Here is a 22,471-nt window from a genome sequence, read left to right as displayed (position 1 = left end):
ATACCATAGTCTAGTGGATGGGGGCGCTGTATCTCTATATACCAGTGCATGGAGCAGGTGTCACAGTGTAACTCTATGGAGGCTCTAGTGATATAACATCCCCCAGTGTAACCAGTAATACCATAGTCTAGTGGATGGGGGTGCTGTATCTCTATATACCAGTGCATGGAGCAGGTGTCACAGTGTAACTCTATGGAGGCTCTAGTGATATAACATCCCCCAGTGTAACCAGTAATACCATAGTCTAGTGGATGGGGACGCTGTACCTCTATATACCAGTGCATGGAGCAGGTGTCACAGTGTAACTCTATGGAGGCTCTAGTGATATAACATCCCCCAGTGTAACCAGTAATACCATAGTCTAGTGGATGGGGGCGCTGTACCTCTATATACCAGTGCATGGAGCCTGTGTCACAGTGTAACTCTATGGAGGCTCTAGTGATATAACATCCCCCCAGTGTAACCAGTAATACCATAGTCTAGTGGATGGGGGCGCTGTATCTCTATATACCAGTGCATGGAGCCTGTGTCACAGTGTAACTCTATGGAGGCTCTAGTGATATAACATCCCCCCAGTGTAACCAGTAATACCATAGTCTAGTGGATGGGGGCGCTGTATCTCTATATACCAGTGCATGGAGCCTGTGTCACAGTGTAACTCTATGGAGGCTCTAGTGATATAACATCCCCCAGTGTAACCAGTAATACCATAGTCTAGTGGATGGGGGCGCTGTACCTCTATATACCAGTGCATGGAGCCTGTGTCACAGTGTAACTCTATGGAGGCTCTAGTGATATAACATCCCCCCAGTGTAACCAGTAATACCATAGTCTAGTGGATGGGGGCGCTGTATCTCTATATACCAGTGCATGGAGCCTGTGTCACAGTGTAACTCTATGAAGGCTCTAGTGATATAACATCCCCCCAGTGTAACCAGTAATACCATAGTCTAGTGGATGGGGGCTGTACCTCTATATACCAGTGCATGGAGCCTGTGTCACAGTGTAACTCTATGGAGGCTCTAGTGATATAACATCCCCCAGTGTAACCAGTAATACCATAGTCTAGTGGATGGGGGCGCTGTATCTCTATATACCAGTGCATGGAGCAGGTGTCACAGTGTAACTCTATGGAGGCTCTAGTGATATAACATCTCCCAGTGTAACCAGTAATACCATAGTCTAGTGGATGGGGGCGCTGTACCTCTATATACCAGTGCATGGAGCAGGTGTCACAGTGTAACTCTATGGAGGCTCTAGTGATATAACATCTCCCAGTGTAACCAGTAATACCATAGTCTAGTGGATGTGGGGGCTGTATCTCTATATACCAGTGCATGGAGCCTGTGTCACAGTGTAACTCTATGGAGGCTCTAGTGATATAACACCCCCCAGTGTAACCAGTAATACCATAGTCTAGTGGATGGGGGCGCTGTACCTCTATATACCAGTGCATGGAGCGTGTATCACAGTGTAACTCTATGGGGGCTCTAGTGATATAACATCCCCCAGTGTAACCAGTAATACCATAGTCTAGTGGATGGGGGCGCTGTATCTCTATATACCAGTGCATGGAGCCTGTGTCACAGTGTAACTCTATGGAGGCTCTAGTGATATAACATCCCCCAGTGTAACCAGTAATACCATAGTCTAGTGGATGGGGGCGCTGTATCTCTATATACCAGTGCATGGAGCGTGTGTCACAGTGTAACTCTATGGAGGCTCTAGTGATATAACATCCCCCAGTGTAACCAGTAATACCATAGTCTAGTGGATGGGGGCGCTGTACCTCTATATACCAGTGCATGGAGCCTGTGTCACAGTGTAACTCTATGGAGGCTCTAGTGATATAACATCCTCCAGTGTAACCAGTAATACCATAGTCTAGTGGATGGGGGCGCTGTACCTCTATATACCAGTGCATGGAGCCTGTGTCACAGTGTAACTCTATGGAGGCTCTAGTGATATAACACCCTCCAGTGTAACCAGTAATACCATAGTCTAGTGGATGGGGGCGCTGTATCTCTATATACCAGTGCATGGAGCGTGTGTCACAGTGTAACTCTATGGAGGCTCTAGTGATATAACATCCCCCAGTGTAACCAGTAATACCATAGTCTAGTGGATGGGGGCGCTGTATCTCTATATACCAGTGCATGGAGCGTGTGTCACAGTGTAACTCTATGGAGGCTCTAGTGATATAACATCCCCCAGTGTAACCAGTAATACCATAGTCTAGTGGATGGGGGCGCTGTACCTCTATATACCAGTGCATGGAGCAGGTGTCACAGTGTAACTCTATGGAGGCTCTAGTGATATAACATCCCCCAGTGTAACCAGTAATACCATAGTCTAGTGGATGGGGGCGCTGTATCTCTATATACCAGTGCATGGAGCAGGTGTCACAGTGTAACTCTATGGAGGCTCTAGTGATATAACATCCCCCCAGTGTAACCAGTAATACCATAGTCTAGTGGATGGGGGCGCTGTATCTCTATATACCAGTGCATGGAGCCTGTGTGACAGTGTAACTCTATGGAGGCTCTAGTGATATAACATCCCCCAGTGTAACCAGTAATACCATAGTCTAGTGGATGGGGGCGCTGTACCTCTATATACCAGTGCATGGAGCAGGTGTCACAGTGTAACTCTATGGAGGCTTTGGTGATATAACATCCCCCCAGTGTAACCAGTAATACCATAGTCTAGTGGATGGGGGCGCTGTATCTCTATGTACCAGTGCATGGAGCGTGTGTCACAGTGTAACTCTATGGAGGCTCTAGTGATATAACATCTCCCAGTGTAACCAGTAATACCATAGTCTAGTGGATGGGGGCGCTGTATCTCTATATACCAGTGCATGGAGCAGGTGTCACAGTGTAACTCTATGGAGGCTCTAGTGATATAACATCCCCCCCCAGTGTAACCAGTAATACCATAGTCTAGTGGATGGGGGCGCTGTACCTCTATATTCCAGTGCATGGAGCAGATGTCACAGTGTAACTCTATGGAGGCTCTAGTGATATAACATCCCCCAGTGTAACCAGTAATACCATAGTCTAGTGGATGGGGGCGCTGTATCTCTATATACCAGTGCATGGAGCCTGTGTCACAGTGTAACTCTATGGAGGCTCTAGTGATATAACATCCCCCAGTGTAACCAGTAATACCATAGTCTAGTGGATGGGGGCGCTGTATCTCTATTTACCAGTGCATGGAGCAGGTGTCACAGTGTAACTCTATGGAGGCTCTAGTGATATAACATCCCCCAGTGTAACCAGTAATACCATAGTCTAGTGCAGTGGTGGCGAACCTATGGCACTGGTGCCAGAGGCGGCACTCAGCGCCCTCTCTGTGGGCACCCAGGCCATTACCCCAGCATGAAGTTCACCAGACAGGACTCAAAGAATCTTCCTACAGAATTTTCCTACAATGATGGGCCAATTTGCCCTCTTCCTTTCAACTGCGTTGGTGTCTTTAGGAGGCTAAATGACTAACAGTTGTCAAAGAACAAGGAGAAATACATTACTGCTTGAATTGCTGCCCTGGCACTTTGCAATAAATACGTGGCTTTTGGTTGAAGTTTGGGCACTCAGGCTTTAAAAGGTTCGCCATCACTGGTCTAGTGGATGCGGGCGCTGTACCTCTATATACCAGTGCATGGAGCCTGTGTCACAGTGTAACTCTATGGAGGCTCTAGTGATATAACACCCCCCAGTGTAACCAGTAATACCATAGTCTAGTGGATGGGGGTGCTGTACCTCTATATACCAGTGCATGGAGCCTGTGTCACAGTGTAACTCTATGGAGGCTCTAGTGATATAACATCCCCCAGTGTAACCAGTAATACCATAGTCTAGTGGATGGGGGCGCTGTATCTCTATATACCAGTGCATGGAGCAGGTGTCACAGTATAACTCTATGGAGGCTCTAGTGATATAACATCCCCCCAGTGTAACCAGTAATACCATAGTCTAGTGGATGGGGGCGCTGTATCTCTATATACCAGTGCATGGAGCCTGTGTCACAGTGTAACTCTACGGAGGCTCTAGTGATATAACATCCCCCCAGTGTAACCAGTAATACCATAGTCTAGTGGATGGGGGCGCTGTATCTCTATGTACCAGTGCATGGAGCGTGTGTCACAGTGTAACTCTACGGAGGCTCTAGTGATATAACACCCTCCAGTGTAACCAGTAATACCATAGTCTAGTGGATGGGGGCGCTGTATCTCTATATACCAGTGCATGGAGCCTGTGTCACAGTGTAACTCTATGGGGGCTCTAGTGATATAACATCCTCCAGTGTAACCAGTAATACCATAGTCTAGTGGATGGGGGCGCTGTACCTCTATATACCAGTGCATGGAGCCTGTGTCACAGTGTAACTCTATGGAGGCTCTAGTGATATAACATCCCCCAGTGTAACCAGTAATACCATAGTCTAGAGGATGGGGGCGCTGTATCTCTATATACCAGTGCATGGAGCCTGTGTCACAGTGTAACTCCATGGAGGCTCTAGTGATATAACATCCCCCCAGTGTAACCAGTAATACCATAGTCTAGTGGATGGGGGCGCTGTACCTCTATATACCAGTGCATGGAGCAGGTGTCACAGTGTAACTCTATGGAGGCTCTAGTGATATAACACCCCCCAGTGTAACCAGTAATACCATAGTCTAGTGGATGGGGGCGCTGTATCTCTATATACCAGTGCATGGAGCCTGTGTCACAGTGTAACTCTATGGAGGCTCTAGTGATATAACATCCCCCAGTGTAACCAGTAATACCATAGTCTAGTGGATGGGGGCGCTGTACCTCTATATACCAGTGCATGGAGCAGGTGTCACAGTGTAACTCTATGGAGGCTCTAGTGATATAACATCCCCCCAGTGTAACCTGTAATACCATAGTCTAGTGGATGGGGGCGCTGTATCTCTATATACCAGTGCATGGAGCCTGTGTCACAGTGTAACTCTATGGAGGCTCTAGTGATATAACATCCCCCCAGTGTAACCAGTAATACCATAGTCTGGTGGATGGGGGCGCTGTACCTCTATAAACCAGTGCATGGAGCAGGTGTCACAGTGTAACTCTATGGAGGCTCTAGTGATATAACATCCCCCCAGTGTAACCAGTAATACCATAGTCTAGTGGATGGGGGCGCTGTACCTCTATATACCAGTGCATGGAGCCTGTGTCACAGTGTAACTCTATGGAGGCTCTAGTGATATAACATCGCCCCCGTATAACCAGTAATACCATAGTCTAGTGGATGGGGGGGCTGTATCTCTATATACCAGTGCATGGAGCCTGTGTCACAGTGTAACTCTATGGAGGCTCTAGTGATATAACATCCCCCAGTGTAACCAGTAATACCATAGTCTAGTGGATGGGGGCGCTGTACCTCTATATACCAGTGCATGGAGCAGGTGTCACAGTGTAACTCTATGGAGGCTCTAGTGATATAACATCCCCCAGTGTAACCAGTAATACCATAGTCTAGTGGATGGGGGCGCTGTATCTCTATATACCAGTGCATGGAGCAGGTGTCACAGTGTAACTCTATGGAGGCTCTAGTGATATAACACCCCCCAGTGTAACCAGTAATACCATAGTCCAGTGGATGGGGGCGCTGTATCTCTATATACCAGTGCATGGAGCCTGTGTCACAGTGTAACTCTATGGAGGCTCTAGTGATATAACATCCCCCCAGTGTAACCAGTAATACCATAGTCTAGTGGATGGGGGTGCTGTATCTCTATGTACCAGTGCATGGAGCGTGTGTCACAGTGTAACTCTATGGAGGCTCTAGTGATATAACATCCTCCAGTGTAATCAGTAATACCATAGTCTAGTGGATGGGGGCGCTGTATCTCTATATACCAGTGCATGGAGCAGGTGTCACAGTGTAACTCTATGGAGGCTCTAGTGATATAACATCCCCCCAGTGTAACCTGTAATACCATAGTCTAGTGGATGGGGGCGCTGTACCTCTATATACCAGTGCATGGAGCGTGTGTCACAGTGTAACTCTATGGAGGCTCTAGTGATATAACATCTCCCAGTGTAACCAGTAATACCATAGTCTAGTGGATGGGGGCGCTGTATCTCTATATACCAGTGCATGGAGCCTGTGTCACAGTGTAACTCTATGGAGGCTCTAGTGATATAACATCCCCCCAGTGTAACCAGTAATACCATAGTCTAGTGGATGGGGGCGCTGTACCTCTATATACCAGTGCATGGAGCCTGTGTCACAGTGTAACTCTATGGAGGCTCTAGTGATATAACATCCCCCAGTGTAACCAGTAATACCATAGTCTAGTGGATGGGGGCGCTGTCCTGTATCTCTATAGCAGGTCTTCCGTCTGGTAAAGACAGAGGTTCATGAGCCACAGCGAATCATAGACAATCCTTGTTATGTCAGCGGAAACCTCTAGTTACACCATGTATGGACATTTCATGATATTTCCCTGATGTGGCTTTGCCGCAGGCTTACACATCTACACAAAAATTTTCTGACCCCACATAAATTAATACAAATTCCCTGTAATAACACATCTATACGGAGGATTCCCCCGACCCCACACATCTATACCGAGGATTCCTTGACCCCACACATCTATACCGAGGATTCCTTGACCCCACACATCTATACCAAGGATTCCCCGACCCCACACATCTATACAGAGGATTCCCCGACCCCACACATCTATACAGAGGATTCCCCGACCCCACACATCTATACGGAGGATTCCCCGACCCCACACATCTATACAGAGGATTCCCCGACCTCACACATCTATACAGAGGATTCCCCGACCTCACACATCTATACAGAGGATTCCCTGACCTCACACATCTATACAGAGGATTCCCCCGACCCCACACATCTATACAGAGGATCCCCCCGACCCCACACATCTATACAGAGGATTCCCTGACCTCACACATCTATACAGAGGATTCCCTGACCTCACACATCTATACAGAGGATTCCCCGACCTCACACATCTATACGGAGGATTCCCTGACCTCACACATCTATACGGAGGATTCCCTGACCTCACACATCTATACGGAGGATTCCCGACCCCACACATCTATACAGTGGATTCCCCGACCCCACACATCTATACAAAGGATTCCCCGACCCCACACATCTATACGGAGGATTCCCCGACCTCACACATCTATACAGAGGATTCCCCGACCCCACACATCTATACAGAGGATTCCCCGACCTCACACATCTATACAGAGGATTCCCCGACCTCACACATCTATACAGAGTATTCACCGACCCCACACATCTATACAGAGGATTCCCCGACCTCACACATCTATACAGAGGATTCCCCGACCCCACACATCTATACAGAGGATTCCCGACCCCACACATCTATACAGAGGATTCCCCGACCTCACACATCAATACAGAGGATTCCCGACCCCACACATCTATACAGAGGATTCCCCGACCCCACACATCTATACAGAGGATTCCCCGACCTCACACATCTATACAGAGGATTCCCCGACCTCACACATCTATACAGAGTATTCCCTGACCTCACACATCTATACAGAGTATTCCCTGACCCCACACATCTATACAGAGGATTCCCGACCCCACACATCTATACAGAGGATTACCCCGACCTCACACATCTATACAGAGGATTCCCCGACCCCACACATCCATACGGAGGATTCCCCGACCCCACACATCTATACGGAGGATTCCCCCGACCTCACACATCTATACAGAGGATTCCCGACCCCACACATCTATACAGAGGATTCCCCGACCCCACACATCTATACAGAGGATTCCCCGACCCCACACATCTATACAGAGGATTCCCCGACCCCACACATCTATACAGAGGATTCCCCGACCCCACACATCTATACAAAGGATATGGAGGATTTCCTGACCAATGTCTCCCCTGGGGAATCCCCTGCAGACAGATACTAGGAGTCTGTACAACAGGATAAGACATTCAGTAGTGAAAATGAGAGAATCCCAGTATTGAGCCGTTCTGAATATGAAAGTATCGAAGAATTATAGAGGAAACAATGTATCCTGTAACCCTAGGGCACATGGGTAGAAGGGGCATCCTCTCTTACTGCCCCACCAGTAGCTGCAAGGGAGTCCTCTATGTCCTCTTTCTGCTCAATAACAAAAAGATGCCATATTTACATGTCAAATGCCTCTGCTAGTAGTGTCACAGCTGATCTCTGGTGGTGGCACCTCTGATCTCTGCTGCTGGCGCCTCTGATCTCTGATGGTGGTGCCCCTGATCTCTGGTGGTGGTGCCAGTCGTTTTTAGTCATGGCGCTCCTGATCTCTGGTGCTGACGCCTCTGATCTCTGGTGGTGGTGCCCCTGATCTCTGGTGGTGGTGCCCCTGATCTCTGGTGGTGGTGCCCCTGATCTCTGGTGGTGGTGCCCCTGATCTCTGGTGGTGGCACCTCTGATCTCTGGTGGTGGCGCCTCTGATCTCTGGTGGTGGCGCCTCTGATCTCTGGTGGTGGCGCCTCTGATCTCTGGTGCCTCCTCTGATCTCTGGTGGTGGCACCTCTGATCTCTGGTGGTGGTGCCCCTGACCTCTGGTTGTGGCGCCTCTGATCTCTGGTGGTGGTGCCCCTGATCTCTGGTGGTGGTGCCCCTGATCTCTGGTGGTGGTGCCCCTGATCTCTGGTGGTGGTGCCACCTCTGATCTCTGGTGGTGGTGCCCCTGATCTCTGGTGGTGCCCCTGATCTCTGGTGGTGCCCCTGATCTCTGGTGGTAGTGCCCCTGATCTCTGGTGGTGCCTCTGATCTCTGGTGGTGGCGCCTCTGATCTCTGGTGGTGGCGCCTCTGATCTCTGGTGCTGGCGCCTCTGATCTCTGGTGCTGGTGCCTCTGATCTCTGGTGCTGGCGCCTCTGATCTCTGGTGCTGGCGCCTCTGATCTCTGGTGCTGGCGCCTCTGATCTCTGGTGGTGGTGCCCCTGATCTCTGGTGGTGGTGCCCCTGATCTCTGGTGGTGGTGCCCCTGATCTCTGGTGGTGGTGCCCCTGATCTCTAGTGGTGGTGCCCCTGATCTCTGGTGGTGGCACCTCTGATCTCTGGTGGTGGTGCCCCTGATCTCTAGTGGTGGTGCCCCTGATCTCTGGTGGTGGCACCTCTGATCTCTGGTGGTGGTGCCCCTGATCTCTAGTGGTGGTGCCCCTGATCTCTGGTGGTGGTGCCCCTGATCTCTGGTGGTGGTGCCCCTGATCTCTGGTGGTGGCGCCTCTGATCTCTGGTGGTGGCGCCTCTGATCTCTGGTGGTGGCGCCTCTGATCTCTGGTGGTGGTGCCCCTGATCTCTGGTGGTGGTGCCCCTGATCTCTGGTGGTGGTGCCCCTGATCTCTGGTGGTGCCCCTGATCTCTGGTGGTGCCCCTGATCTCTGGTGGTGGTGTCCCTGATCTCTGGTGGTGGTGCCCCTGATCTCTGGTGGTGGTGCCCCTGATCTCTGGTGGTGGTGCCACCTCTGATCTCTGGTGGTGCCCCTGATCTCTGGTGGTGCCCCTGATCTCTGGTGGTGCCCCTGATCTCTGGTGGTGGTGCCCCTGATCTCTGGTGGTGCCTCTGATCTCTGGTGGTGGTGCCCCTGATCTCTAGTGGTGGTGCCCCTGATCTCTGGTGGTGGCACCTCTGATCTCTGGTGGCGCCCATGATCTCTGGTGGTGGCACCTCTGATCTCTGGTGGTGGTGCCCCTGATCTCTAGTGGTGGTGCCCCTGATCTCTGGTGGTGGCGCCTCGGATCTCTGGTGGTGGCACCTCTGATCTCTGGTGGTGGTGCCCCTGATCTCTGGTGGTGGTGCCCCTGATCTCTGGTGGTGGTGCCCCTGATCTCTGGTGGTGGTGCCCCTGATCTCTGGTGGTGGTGCCCCTGATCTCTGGTGGTGGCGCCTCTGATCTCTGGTGGTGGTGCCCCTGATCTCTGGTGGTGGTGCCCCTGATCTCTGGTGGTGGTGCCCCTGATCTCTGGTGGTGGTGCCCCTGATCTCTGGTGGTGGTGCCCCTGATCTCTAGTGGTGGTGCCCCTGATCTCTTGTGGTGGTGCCTCTGATCTCCGGTGGTGGCGCCTCTGATCTCTGGTGGTGGTGCCTCTGATCTCTTGTGGTGGTGCCTCTGATCTCTTGTGGTGGTGCCTCTGATCTCTGGTGGTGGTGCCCCTGATCTCTGGTGGTGGTGCCCCTGATCTCTGGTGGTGGTGCCCCTGATCTCTGGTGGTGGTGCCCCTGATCTCTGGTGGTGCCTCTGATCTCTGGTGGTGGTGCCCCTGATCTCTGGTGGTGGTGCCCCTGATCTCTGGTGGTGGCACCTCTGATCTCTGGTGGTGGCGCCCCTGATCTCTTGTGGTGGTGCCCCTGACCTCTGGTGGTGGCACCTCTGATCTCTGGTGGTGGTGCCCCTGATCTCTGGTGGTGGTGCCCCTGATCTCTGGTGGTGGTGCCCCTGATCTCTGGTGGTGGTGCCCCTGATCTCTTGTGGTGGTGCCTCTGATCTCCGGTCACCACTACTATCAGGTATTCAGTGACTCCCACACGACCTCTGGGAATATTCTAAAACATGATGGGGCCAGGTCATGTGACCCTGGGACTTACCTTCTATGGTGATGGTCTGGTCGCCCCTCCGCTCCTGCGCCATCATGGCTGCCGTCTGGACGTTCAGCTCCGCCCCGCACCGTGATGACCCCAATCTATTCACCAGCTGTAGGAGGCAGAGGGGGCACAGGGTTACCACAGCGCTCGCAGTGCACCAGCAGGGGGCAGCTCTATACAGCTCTAGATGTGAGCAACACAGATCTCTGCATAGACAAATTACATGTATATGGGCACTGCGTTACCTACACATTGTGGGCACTGGGGTGGCTCCATGTATCCAGTGTATGGCACATTGTGGGCACTGGGTGGCTCTATGTATCCAGTGTATGGCACATTGTGGGCACTGGGTGGCTCCATGGATCCAGTGTATGGCACATTGTGGGCACTGGGTGGCTCCATGTATCCAGTGTATGGCACATTGTGGGCACTGGGTGGCTCCATGTATCCAGTGTATGGCACACTGTGGGCACTGGGTGGCTCTATGTATCCAGTGTATGGCACACTGTGGGCACTGGGTGGCTCTATGTATCCAGTGTATGGCACATTGTGGGCACTGGGTGGCTCTATGTATCCAGTGTATGGCACATTGTGGGAACTGGGTGGCTCTATGTATCCAGTGTACGGCACACTGTGGGCACTGGGTGGCTCTATGTATCCAGTGTATGGCACATTGTGGGCACTGGGTGGCTCTATGTATCCAGTGTATGGCACAATCTGGGCACTGGGTGGCTCCATGTATCCAGTGTATGGCACATTGTGGGCACTGGGTGGCTCCATGTATCCAGTGTATGGCACATTGTGGGCACTTGGTCGGCTCCATGTATCCAGTGTATGGCACATTGTGGGCACTGGGTGGCTCCATGTATCCAGTGTATGGCACATTGTGGGCACTGGGTGGCTCCATGTATCCAGTGTATGGCACACTGTGGGCACTAGGTGGCTCTATGTATCCAGTGTATGGCACATTGTGGGCACTGGGTGGCTCTATGTATCCAGTGTATGGCACATTGTGGGCACTGGGTGGCTCTATGTATCCAGTGTATGGCACATTGTGGGGACTGGGTGGCTCCATGTATCCAGTGTATGGCACATTGTGGGCACTGGGTGGCTCCATGTATCCAGTGTATGGCACATTGTGGGCACTGGGTGGCTCTATGTATCCAGTGTATGGCACATTGTGGGCACTGGGTGGCTCTATGTATCCAGTGTATGGCACATTGTGGGCACTGGGTGGCTCTATGTATCCAGTGTATGGCACATTCTGGGCACTGGGTGGCTCTATGTATCCAGTGTATGGCACATTCTGGGCACTGGGTGGCTCTATGTATCCAGTGTATGGCACATTCTGGGCACTGGGTGGCTCTATGTATCCACTGTATGGCACATTGTGGGCACTGGGTGGCTCTATGTATCCAGTGTATGGCACATTGTGGGCACTGGGTGGCTCCATGTATCCAGTGTATGGCACATTGTGGGCACTGGGTGGCTCCATGTATCCAGTGTATGGCACATTTTGGGCACTGGGTGGCTCTATGTATTTAGTGTATGGCACATTGTGGGCACTGGGTGGCTCTATGTATCCAGTGTATGGCACATTGTGGGCACTGGGTGGCTCCATGTATCCAGTGTATGGCACATTGTGGGCACTGGGTGGCTCCTGGTATCCAGTGTATGGCACATTGTGGGCACTGGGTGGCTCCATGTATCCAGTGTATGGCACATTGTGGGCACTGGGTGGCTCCATGTATCCAGTGTATGGCACATTGTGGGCACTGGGTGGCTCCATGGATCCAGTGTATGGCACATTGTGGGCACTGGGTGGCTCCATGGATCCAGTGTATGGCACATTGTGGGCACTGGGTGGCTCCATGGATCCAGTGTATGGCACATTGTGGGCACTGGGTGGCTCCATGGATCCAGTGTATGGCACATTGTGGGCACTGGGTGGCTCTATGTATCCAGTGTATGGCACACTGTGGGCACTGGGTGGCTCTATGTATCCAGTGTATGGCACACTGTGGGCACTGGGTGGCTCTATTTATCCAGTGTATGGCACACTGTGGGCACTGGGTGGCTCTATGTATCCAGTGTATGGCACACTGTGGGCACTGGGTGGCTCTATTTATCCAGTGTATGGCACACTGTGGGCACTGGGTGGCTCTATTTATCCAGTGTATGGCACATTGTGGGCACTGGGTGGCTCCATGTATCCAGTGTATGGCACACTGTGGGCACTGGGTGGCTCTATGTATCCAGTGTATTGCACATTTTGGGCACCGGGTGGCTCTATGTATCCAGTGTATGGCACACTGTGGGCACTGGGTGGCTCTATTTATCCAGTGTATGGCACACTGTGGGCACTGGGTGGCTCTATTTATCCAGTGTATGGCACATTGTGGGCACTGGGTGGCTCTATGTATCCAGTGTATGGCACATTGTGGGCACTGGGTGGCTCTATGTATCCAGTGTATGGCACATTTTGGGCACCGGGTGGCTCTATGTATCCAGTGTATGGCACACTGTGGGCACTGGGTGGCTCTATGTATCCAGTGTATTGCACATTTTGGGCACCGGGTGGCTCTATGTATCCAGTGTATGGCACACTGTGGGCACTATGTATGTAGTAGTAGTGTATATGGCGGAGTGTGTGACCATGTGGCGGTGGTGCAGCCTGGCACCCTGCGGCAGCTCGCACCTCACACTCGTAGTGCCCGGCGTCCTCCTTGGTGGCGCTCTTTACCACCAGGACCAGGATCCCGCTGCGCGGCTCGGAGAACGTCTGGTGTTTGCTGGAATCTGCCAGGAGATGCCCGTCCCGGTACCATCTGCAGGAGGACAGGGTCAGAGTGGAACTACAACCCTCAGCAAGCACTCACCCATCACACAGAGCACTCACCTGATCTGTGGGTACGGCGCCCCCTCCATGACACATGAGAACTGCGCGTCCTCCCCCTCCACAAAGTAAACATTCCGCATCTTATTGATGAAACGCGGAGGAACTGAGGACAAGAAGCGCATTACACGGGAGCTCCTGACATCCTCTGTGCTGCTGAGACCCCGCTCCTGACATCCTCTGTGCTGCTGAGACCCCGCTCCTGACATCCTCTGTGCTGCTGCTGAGACCCCGCTCCTGACATCCTCTGTGCTGCTGAGACCCCGCTCCTGACATCCTCTGTGCTGCTGCTTAGACCCTGCTCCTGACATCCTCTGTGCTGCTGAGACCCCGCTCCTGACATCCTCTGTGCTGCTGAGACCCCGCTCCTGACATCCTCTGTGCTGCTGCTGAGACCCCGCTCCTGACATCCTCTGTGCTGCTGAGACCCCGCTCCTGACATCCTCTGTGCTGCTGCTGAGACCCCGCTCCTGACATCCTCTGTGCTGCTGAGACCCCGCTCCTGACATCCTCTGTGCTGCTGAGACCCCGCTCCTGACATCCTCTGTGCTGCTGAGACCCCGCTCCTGACATCCTCTGTGCTGCTGAGACCCCGCTCCTGACATCCTCTGTGCTGCTGAGACCCCGCTCCTGACATCCTCTGTGCTGCTGCTGAGACCCCGCTCCTGACATCCTCTGTGCTGCCGAGACCCCGCTCCTGACATCCTCTGTGCTGCTGAGACTCCGCTCCTGACATCCTCTGTGCTGCTGAGACCCCGCTCCTGACATCCTCTGTGCTGCTGAGACCCCGCTCCTGACATCCTCTGTGCTGCTGAGACCCTGCTCCTGACATCCTCTGTGCTGCTGAGACCCTGCTCCTGACATCCTCTGTGCTGCTGCTGAGACCCTGCTCCTGACATCCTCTGTGCTGCTGAGACCCCGCTCCTGACATCCTCTGTGCTGCTGCTGAGACGCCGCTCCTGACATCCTCTGTGCTGCTGAGACCCCGCTCCTGACATCCTCTGTGCTGCTGAGACCCCGCTCCTGACATCCTCTGTGCTGCTGAGACCCCGCTCCTGACATCCTCTGTGCTGCTGAGACCCCGCTCCTGACATGCTCTGTGCTGCTGAGACCCTGCTCCTGACATCCTCTGTGCTGCTGCTGAGACCCCGCTCCTGACATCCTCTGTGCTGCTGAGACCCCGCTCCTGACATCCTCTGTGCTGCTGAGACCCTGCTCCTGACATCCTCTGTGCTGCTGAGACCCCGCTCCTGACATCCTCTGTGCTGCTGAGACCCCGCTCCTGACATCCTCTGTGCTGCTGCTGAGACCCCGCTCCTGACATCCTCTGTGCTGCTGAGACCCCGCTCCTGACATCCTCTGTGCTGCTGCTTAGACCCCGCTCCTGACATCCTCTGTGCTGCTGCTGAGACCCCGCTCCTGACATCCTCTGTGCTGCTGCTGAGACCCCGCTCCTGACATCCTCTGTGCTGCTGCTGAGACCCCGCTCCTGACATCCTCTGTGCTGCTGAGACCCCGCTCCTGACATCCTCTGTGCTGCTGCTGAGACCCCGCTCCTGACATCCTCTGTGCTGCTGCTGAGACCCCGCTCCTGACATCCTCTGTGCTGCTGCTGAGACCCCGCTCCTGACATCCTCTGTGCTGCTGCTGAGACCCCGCTCCTGACATCCTCTGTGCTGCTGAGACCCCGCTCCTGACATCCTCTGTGCTGCTGAGACCCCGCTCCTGACATCCTCTGTGCTGCTGAGACCCCGCTCCTGACATCCTCTGTGCTGCTGAGACCCCGCTCCTGACATCCTCTGTGCTGCTGAGACCCCGCTCCTGACATCCTCTGTGCTGCTGAGACCCCGCTCCTGACATCCTCTGTGCTGCTGAGACCCCGCTCCTGACATCCTCTGTGCTGCTGCTGAGACCCTGCTCCTGACATCCTCTGTGCTGCTGAGACCCTGCTCCTGACATCCTCTGTGCTGCTGAGACTCCGCTCCTGACATCCTCTGTGCTGCTGAGACCCCGCTCCTGACATCCTCTGTGCTGCTGAGACCCCGCTCCTGACATCCTCTGTGCTGCTGCTGAGACCCCGCTCCTGACATCCTCTGTGCTGCTGCTGAGACCCTGCTCCTGACATCCTCTGTGCTGCTGAGACCCCGCTCCTGACATCCTCTGTGCTGCTGAGACCCCGCTCCTGACATCCTCTGTGCTGCTGAGACCCTGCTCCTGACATCCTCTGTGCTGCTGAGACCCAGCTCCTGACATCCTCTGTGCTGCTGCTGAGACCCCGCTCCTGACATCCTCTGTGCTGCTGAGACCCCGCTCCTGACATCCTCTGTGCTGCTGAGACCCCGCTCCTGACATCCTCTGTGCTGCTGAGACCCCGCTCCTGACATCCTCTGTGCTGCTGCTGAGACCCCGCTCCTGACATCCTCTGTGCTGCTGCTGAGACCCCGCTCCTGACATCCTCTGTGCTGCTCCCCCCAGTTACCTTGCACCAGGATCTTGCCCAGGGTGCTGGCAGTGCCCGCTGGGCTGCAGGCGAAGCACAGGTACTGTCCAGAGTCGGCGCCGCTCATGTTGTCCAGGATGAGGGTGCAGGAGCCGTCTGGATCCTCGATGATGATGTGATGGGGGTCCACGTCCACTGAGCGCCCGTCTGAGGGGACACAGAGCATCACCACCAGACACAAGGGCCCCGCTACCCCCACTGCATGATACCACAGCCTGGGCCCCTCTACCCCACTGCATGATACCACAGCCCGGGCCCCTCTACCCCACTGCATGATACCACAGCCCGGGCCCCTCTACCCCACTGCATGATACCACAGCCCGGGCCCCTCTACCCCACTGCATGATACCACAGCCCGAGCCCCTCTACCCCACTGCATGATACCACAGCCCGGGCCCCTCTACCCCACTGCATGATACCACAGCCCGGGCCCCTCTACCCCACTGCATGATACCACAGCCCGGGCCCCTCTACCCCACCACATGATACCACAGCCCGGGCCCCTCTACCCCACTGCATGATACCACAGCCCGGGCCCCTCTACCCCACTGCATGATACCACAGCCCGGGTCCCTCTACCCCACTGCATAATACCACAGCCCGGGCCCCTCTACCCCACTGCATGATACCACAGCCCGGGCCCCTCTACCCCACTGCATGATACCACAGCCCGGGCCCCTCTACCCCACCGCATGATACCACAGCCCGGGCCCCTCTACCCCACCGCATGATACCACAGCCCGGGCCCCTCTACCCCACCGCATGATACGACAGCCCGGGCCCCTCTACCCCACCGCATGATACCACAGCCCGGGCCCCTCTACCCCACTGCATGATACCACAGCCCGGGCCCCTCTACCCCACTGCATGATACCACAGCCCGGGCCCCTCTACCCCACCGCATGATACGACAGCCCGGGCCCCTCTACCCCACCGCATGATACCACAGCCCGGGCCCCTCTACCCCACTGCATGATACCACAGCCCGGGCCCCTCTACCCCACTGCATGATACCACAGCCCGGGCCCCTCTACCCCACTGCATGATACCACAGCCCGGGCCCCTCTACCCCACTGCATGATACCACAGCCCGGGCCCCTCTACCCCACCGCATGATACCACAGCCCGGGCCCCTCTACCCCACCGCATGATACGACAGCCCGGGCCCCTCTACCCCACCGCATGATACCACAGCCCGGGCCCCTCTACCCCACTGCATGATACCACAGCCCGGGCCCCTCTACCCCACCACATGATACCACAGCCCGAGCCCCTCTACCCCACCACATGATACCACAGCCCGGGCCCCTCTACCCCACCGCATGATACCACAGCCCGGGCACCTCTACCCCACTGCATGATACCACAGCCCGGGCCCCTCTACCCCACTGCATGATACCACAGCCCGGGCCCCTCTACCCCATCACATGATACCACAGCCCGGGCCCCTCTACCCCACCACATGATACCACAGCCCGGGCACCTCTACCCCACTGCATGATACCACAGCCCGGGCCCCTCTACCCCACTGCATGATACCACAGCCCGGGCACCTCTACCCCACTGCATGATACCACAGCCCGGGCCCCTCTACCCCACTGCATGATACCACAGCCCGGGCCCCTCTACCCCACTGCATGATACCACAGCCCGGGCCCCTCTACCCCACTGCATGATACCACAGCCCGGGCCCCTCTACCCCACCACATGATACCACAGCCCGGGCCCCTCTACCCCACCACATGATACCACAGCCCGGGCCCCTCTACCCCACCCCATGATACCACAGCCCGAGCCCCTCTACCCCACTGCATGATACCACAGCCCGGGCCCCTCTACCCCACTGCATGATACCACAGCCCGGGCCCCTCTACCCCACTGCATGATACCACAGCCCGAGCCCCTCTACCCCACTGCATGATACCACAGCCCGGGCCCCTCTACCCCACTGCATGATACCACAGCCCGGGCCCCTCTACCCCACTGCATGATACCACAGCCCGGGCCCCTCTACCCCACTGCATGATACGACAGCCCGGGCCCCTCTACCCCACTGCATGATACCACAGCCCGGGCCCCTCTACCCCACCACATGATACCACAGCCCGGGCCCCTCTACCCCACCACATGATACCACAGCCCGGGCCCCTCTACCCCACCCCATGATACCACAGCCCGAGCCCCTCTACCCCACTGCATGATACCACAGCCCGGGCCCCTCTACCCCACTGCATGATACCACAGCCCGGGCCCCTCTACCCCACTGCATGATACCACAGCCCGGGCCCCTCTACCCCACTGCATGATACGACAGCCCGGGCCCCTCTACCCCACTGCATGATACCACAGCCCGGGCCCCTCTACCCCACCACATGATACCACAGCCCGGGCCCCTCTACCCCACCACATGATACCACAGCCCGGGCCCCTCTACCCCACCCCATGATACCACAGCCCGGGCCCCTCTGCCCCACTGCATGATACCACAGCCCGGGCCCCTCTACCCCACCCCATGATACCACAGCCCGGGCCCCTCTACCCCACCCCATGATATCACAGCCCGGGCCCCTCTACCCTACTGCATGATACCACAGCCCGGGCCCCTCTACCCCACCACATGATACGACAGCCCGGGCCCCTCTACCCCACCACATGATACCACAGCCCGGGCCCCTCTACCCCACCCCATGATACCACAGCCCGGGCCCCTCTACCCCACCCCATGATATCACAGCCCGGGCCCCTCTACCCCACTGCATGATACCACAGCCCGGGCCCCTCTACCCCACTGCATGATATCACAGCCCGGGCCCCTCTACCCCACTGCATGATACCACAGCCCGGGCCCCTCTACCCCACTGCATGATACCACAGCCCGGGCCCCTCTACCCCACTGCATGATACCACAGCCCGGGCCCCTCTACCCCACTGCATGATACCACAGCCCGGGCCCCTCTACCCCACTGCATGATACCACAGCCCGGGCACCTCTACCCCACTGCATGATACCACAGCCCGGGCCCCTCTACCCCACTGCATGATACCACAGCCCGGGCCCCTCTACCCCACCACATGATACCACAGCCCGGGCCCCTCTACCCCACCCCATGATACCACAGCCCGGGCCCCTCTACCCCACCCCATGATATCACAGCCCGGGCCCCTCTACCCTACTGCATGATACCACACCCCGGGCCCCTCTACCCCACCACATGATACCACAGCCCGGGCCCCTCTACCCCACCACATGATACCACAGCCCGGGCCCCTCTACCCCACCACATGATACCACACAGGCCAGTTCTGAGCACATGGATGACATAACAAAATCATGTGGCCCCCCAGGATGCAAAACCCAGCGCAGGACTGTGTGTGGCATGAGAGAAGGGGGGAAGGGTATTATTGAGGTGACTACATGGTGGCTCTTACCTTTGTACCAGGTGACGGTGGGTTTTGGGGTCCCGCTGACCCGACAGGCCAGTTTGACGGTTTCCCCTAGTTCTGCAGTACAATCCGCCAGCACCTCGAGGAAGTGTGGGGGGTCTGCGGGAAGAAAAAAGGGGGATTAATGTGGGGGACACACCCACTGGCCCCGCCCCTAAAGACACACCCACTGGTCCCACCCCTGAGGACACAACCACTGGTCCCACCCCTGAGGGCACACTTCATATTCCCGCCCTAAGGACACATCCACTGGTCCCACCTCTGAGTACACACCCACTGGCCCCACCCCTTAGGACACACCCATTGGCCCTGTCCCCGAGGACACATCCGCTGGCCCAGCCCATGAGGCCACAGCCAGTGGTCCCGCCCTGAGGACACATCCACTGGTCCCGCCCTGAGGACACATCCACTGGTCCCACCCCCTGATGACACACCCACCATTCTCGTCCTGAGGACACACCCACTAGCTGTTATGTTGGTTGTTTCTCCTGTATTGGCGTCACACACAGGGGTTGGTTTAATGCTCTTTATTCCACAAGCCGCCATTACACCTGTCACGTACCAGTGTCTGACTACCAACAAGATGCCACATACTGTACAGACACAGACGTAGTGAGACCCCTACAGGCCAGAGCAGCACATAACATATTGCTACATGGAACAATAAGAAAAACCGTGATAAATCTATTTAGGTCTAATCCTTGAGGTGGGAGAAATCATCCTGCTGGATCGTGTAACATAAGAGGCTTCGCCACAAACATCTGAGTGTTCTGATTCCTCACACTGGGGCTCATTTACTTACCCCCCCCGACGGAGGTCACAGAAAGTGCATTGTCCGTGTATAATGCCCTGTGCGGGGAGTCACTAAGATCCTGCGCCCGATATCATGCATGTGTCTCTTCCCCGCTCAGGTCCCCAGAGTTCACCTTCTTCTTCCTGGTGCATGTAAGTGCATTGTCCGTGTATAATGCGCTGTGCAGGGAGTCACTAAGATCCTGCCCCCGATATCCTGCATGTGTCACTTCCCCGCTCAGGTCCCTGGAGTTCACCTTCTTCTTCCTGGTGCATGTAAGTGCATTGTCCGTGTATAATGCGCTGTGCGGGGAGTCACTAAGATCCTGCGCCCGATATCATGCATGTGTCTCTTCCCCGCTCAGGTCCCCGGAGTTCACCTTCTTCTTCCTGGTGCATGTAAGTGCATTGTCCGTGTATAATGCGCTGTGCGGGGAGTCACTAAGATCGTGCACCCGATATCCTGCATGTGTCACTTCCCCGCTCAGGTCCCCGGAGTTCACCTTCTTCTTCCTGGTGCATGTAAGTGCATTGTCCGTGTATAATGCGCTGTGCGGGGAGTCACTAAGATCCTGCGCCCGATATCCTGCATGTGTCACTTCCCCGCTCAGGTCCCCGGAGTTCACCTTCTTCTTCCTGGTGCATGTGCAACACCCTCGCCGATGCAATGGCGAGGTAGGGTTTGCGAATACGTCCCACCTGCATGTAATCCCATTACACAACATGGTTCTGATAGGACATAGGGATATTGCAGTGGTGAATCCTGCCTGGCAAGGCAGGAGTTAAGTATTTTGTATAATGCAGGATGCTGTCATCCAATGATATGTGTTACATCCTGTGCTCTGTAAGCTGAGATGTGATTGGAGGAGCAGCCACCACCTGACCAAAGGGAGGTAATAAAACCTCTGGCCAGGAATGTTCTGGAGGATTATTCTAGTGTGGAATCCTAGGAGAATCAGTGAGTGAGTGAGTAATCTCAGTCTGGCCCATACCAGAGCAGGAAGAGCCTAGCCCCTGCCTCTGAAGAGTGGAGCATTAGACTAGAGTTAGTGTAGTGAGGAAAAGGGGTATCATCTTACCTTTAAAGGTGATACCTGAAGCCCTACAGGACAAGCTGAAGCTTCCTACCAGGACACAGCTGCCTCCCAGCCTGCCCTCTACATCCAGGCTGGTGAACTATCTCCTGAGGCTCCCTCCAACTCACATCTCGGCACTCCATCTACCTGTTAAAGGCACGTTTGCTGCGGTTCCTGCGGTTCAAATAAAGAACTGTAAGTTGTTTTCTTCAACTTCTGTCTCCGTCTGGTCCCTGCTAATACGGCTGCCTTCATCACCGGGCACCCTGTCCATCACCCAGAGACTCACACTCGGGACATTAAGGGGTTGCCCCAGGGAGATCCGCTATAGCAGCCTTTCCCTCATCTTTTCTTGCCAACACCACCCTGCTGGAGACCTGCCAGGCTGTAGGACAGCCCTCCGGTTCCCCCCGTACCAAGCACCGTGACAATAGCGTGCTTAGGCCGCAACCGCCAGCCACTCCGGTACCGCGGGCCCCGGCTGTCTCCAGGCCTCCCCTTTAAGGCTAGGCCCCGGTGGGGGATGTTGCACATGTAAGTGCATTGTCCGTGTATAATGCTCTGTGCGGGGAGTCACTAAGATCCTGCGCCCGATATCCTGCATGTGTCTCTTCCCCGCTCAGGTCCCCAGGGTTCACCTTCTTCTTCCTGGTGCATGTAAGTGCATTGTCCGTGTATAATGTGCTGTGCGGGGAGTCACTAAGATCCTGCACCCGATATCCTGCATGTGTCACTTCCCCGCTCAGGTCCCCGGAGTTCACCTTCTTCTTCCTGGTGCATGTAAGTGCATTGTCCATGTATAAAGCGCTGTGCGGGGAGTCACTAAGATCCTGCCCCCGATATCCTGCATGTGTCGCTTCCCTGCTCAGGTCCCAGGAGTTCACCTTCTTCTTCCCGGTGCATGTAAGTGCATTGCCCGTGTATAATGCGCTGTGCGGGGAGTCACTAAGATTGTGCGCCTGATATCCTGCATGTGTGGCTTACCTGCTCAGGTCCCAGGAGTTCCCCTTCTTCCTGGTGCATGTAAGTGCATTGTCCATGTATAATGGGCTGTGCAGGGAGTCACTAAGATCCTGCGCCCGATATCCTGCATGTGTCACTTCCCCGCTCAGGTCCCCGG

General features: G+C 55.2%; 1 protein-coding gene across 1 annotated transcript in view; it reads right to left on the bottom strand.

Moving 5' to 3' along the window:
• LOC140107062 (obscurin-like) overlaps window positions 1-22,471 on the bottom strand; it is a gene marked incomplete at its 5' end in the record, with an annotated part of 89,565 nt that overhangs the window by 9,945 nt on the left and 57,149 nt on the right. Inside the window, 5 exons of the mRNA XM_072131630.1 lie at window positions 10,647-10,752; window positions 13,342-13,471; window positions 13,543-13,645; window positions 16,019-16,186; window positions 19,469-19,582. Coding sequence (XP_071987731.1) covers window positions 10,647-10,752; window positions 13,342-13,471; window positions 13,543-13,645; window positions 16,019-16,186; window positions 19,469-19,582 — 621 coding nt within the window. The remainder of the gene's footprint in view (window positions 1-10,646; window positions 10,753-13,341; window positions 13,472-13,542; window positions 13,646-16,018; window positions 16,187-19,468; window positions 19,583-22,471) is intronic.

Source organism: Engystomops pustulosus, unplaced genomic scaffold, assembly GCF_040894005.1.
Source record: "Engystomops pustulosus unplaced genomic scaffold, aEngPut4.maternal MAT_SCAFFOLD_109, whole genome shotgun sequence".
NCBI lineage: Eukaryota > Metazoa > Chordata > Amphibia > Anura > Leptodactylidae > Engystomops > Engystomops pustulosus.
Note: the sequence above shows the minus strand (reverse complement) of the source record. Positions and strands in the feature narration are given on the sequence as shown.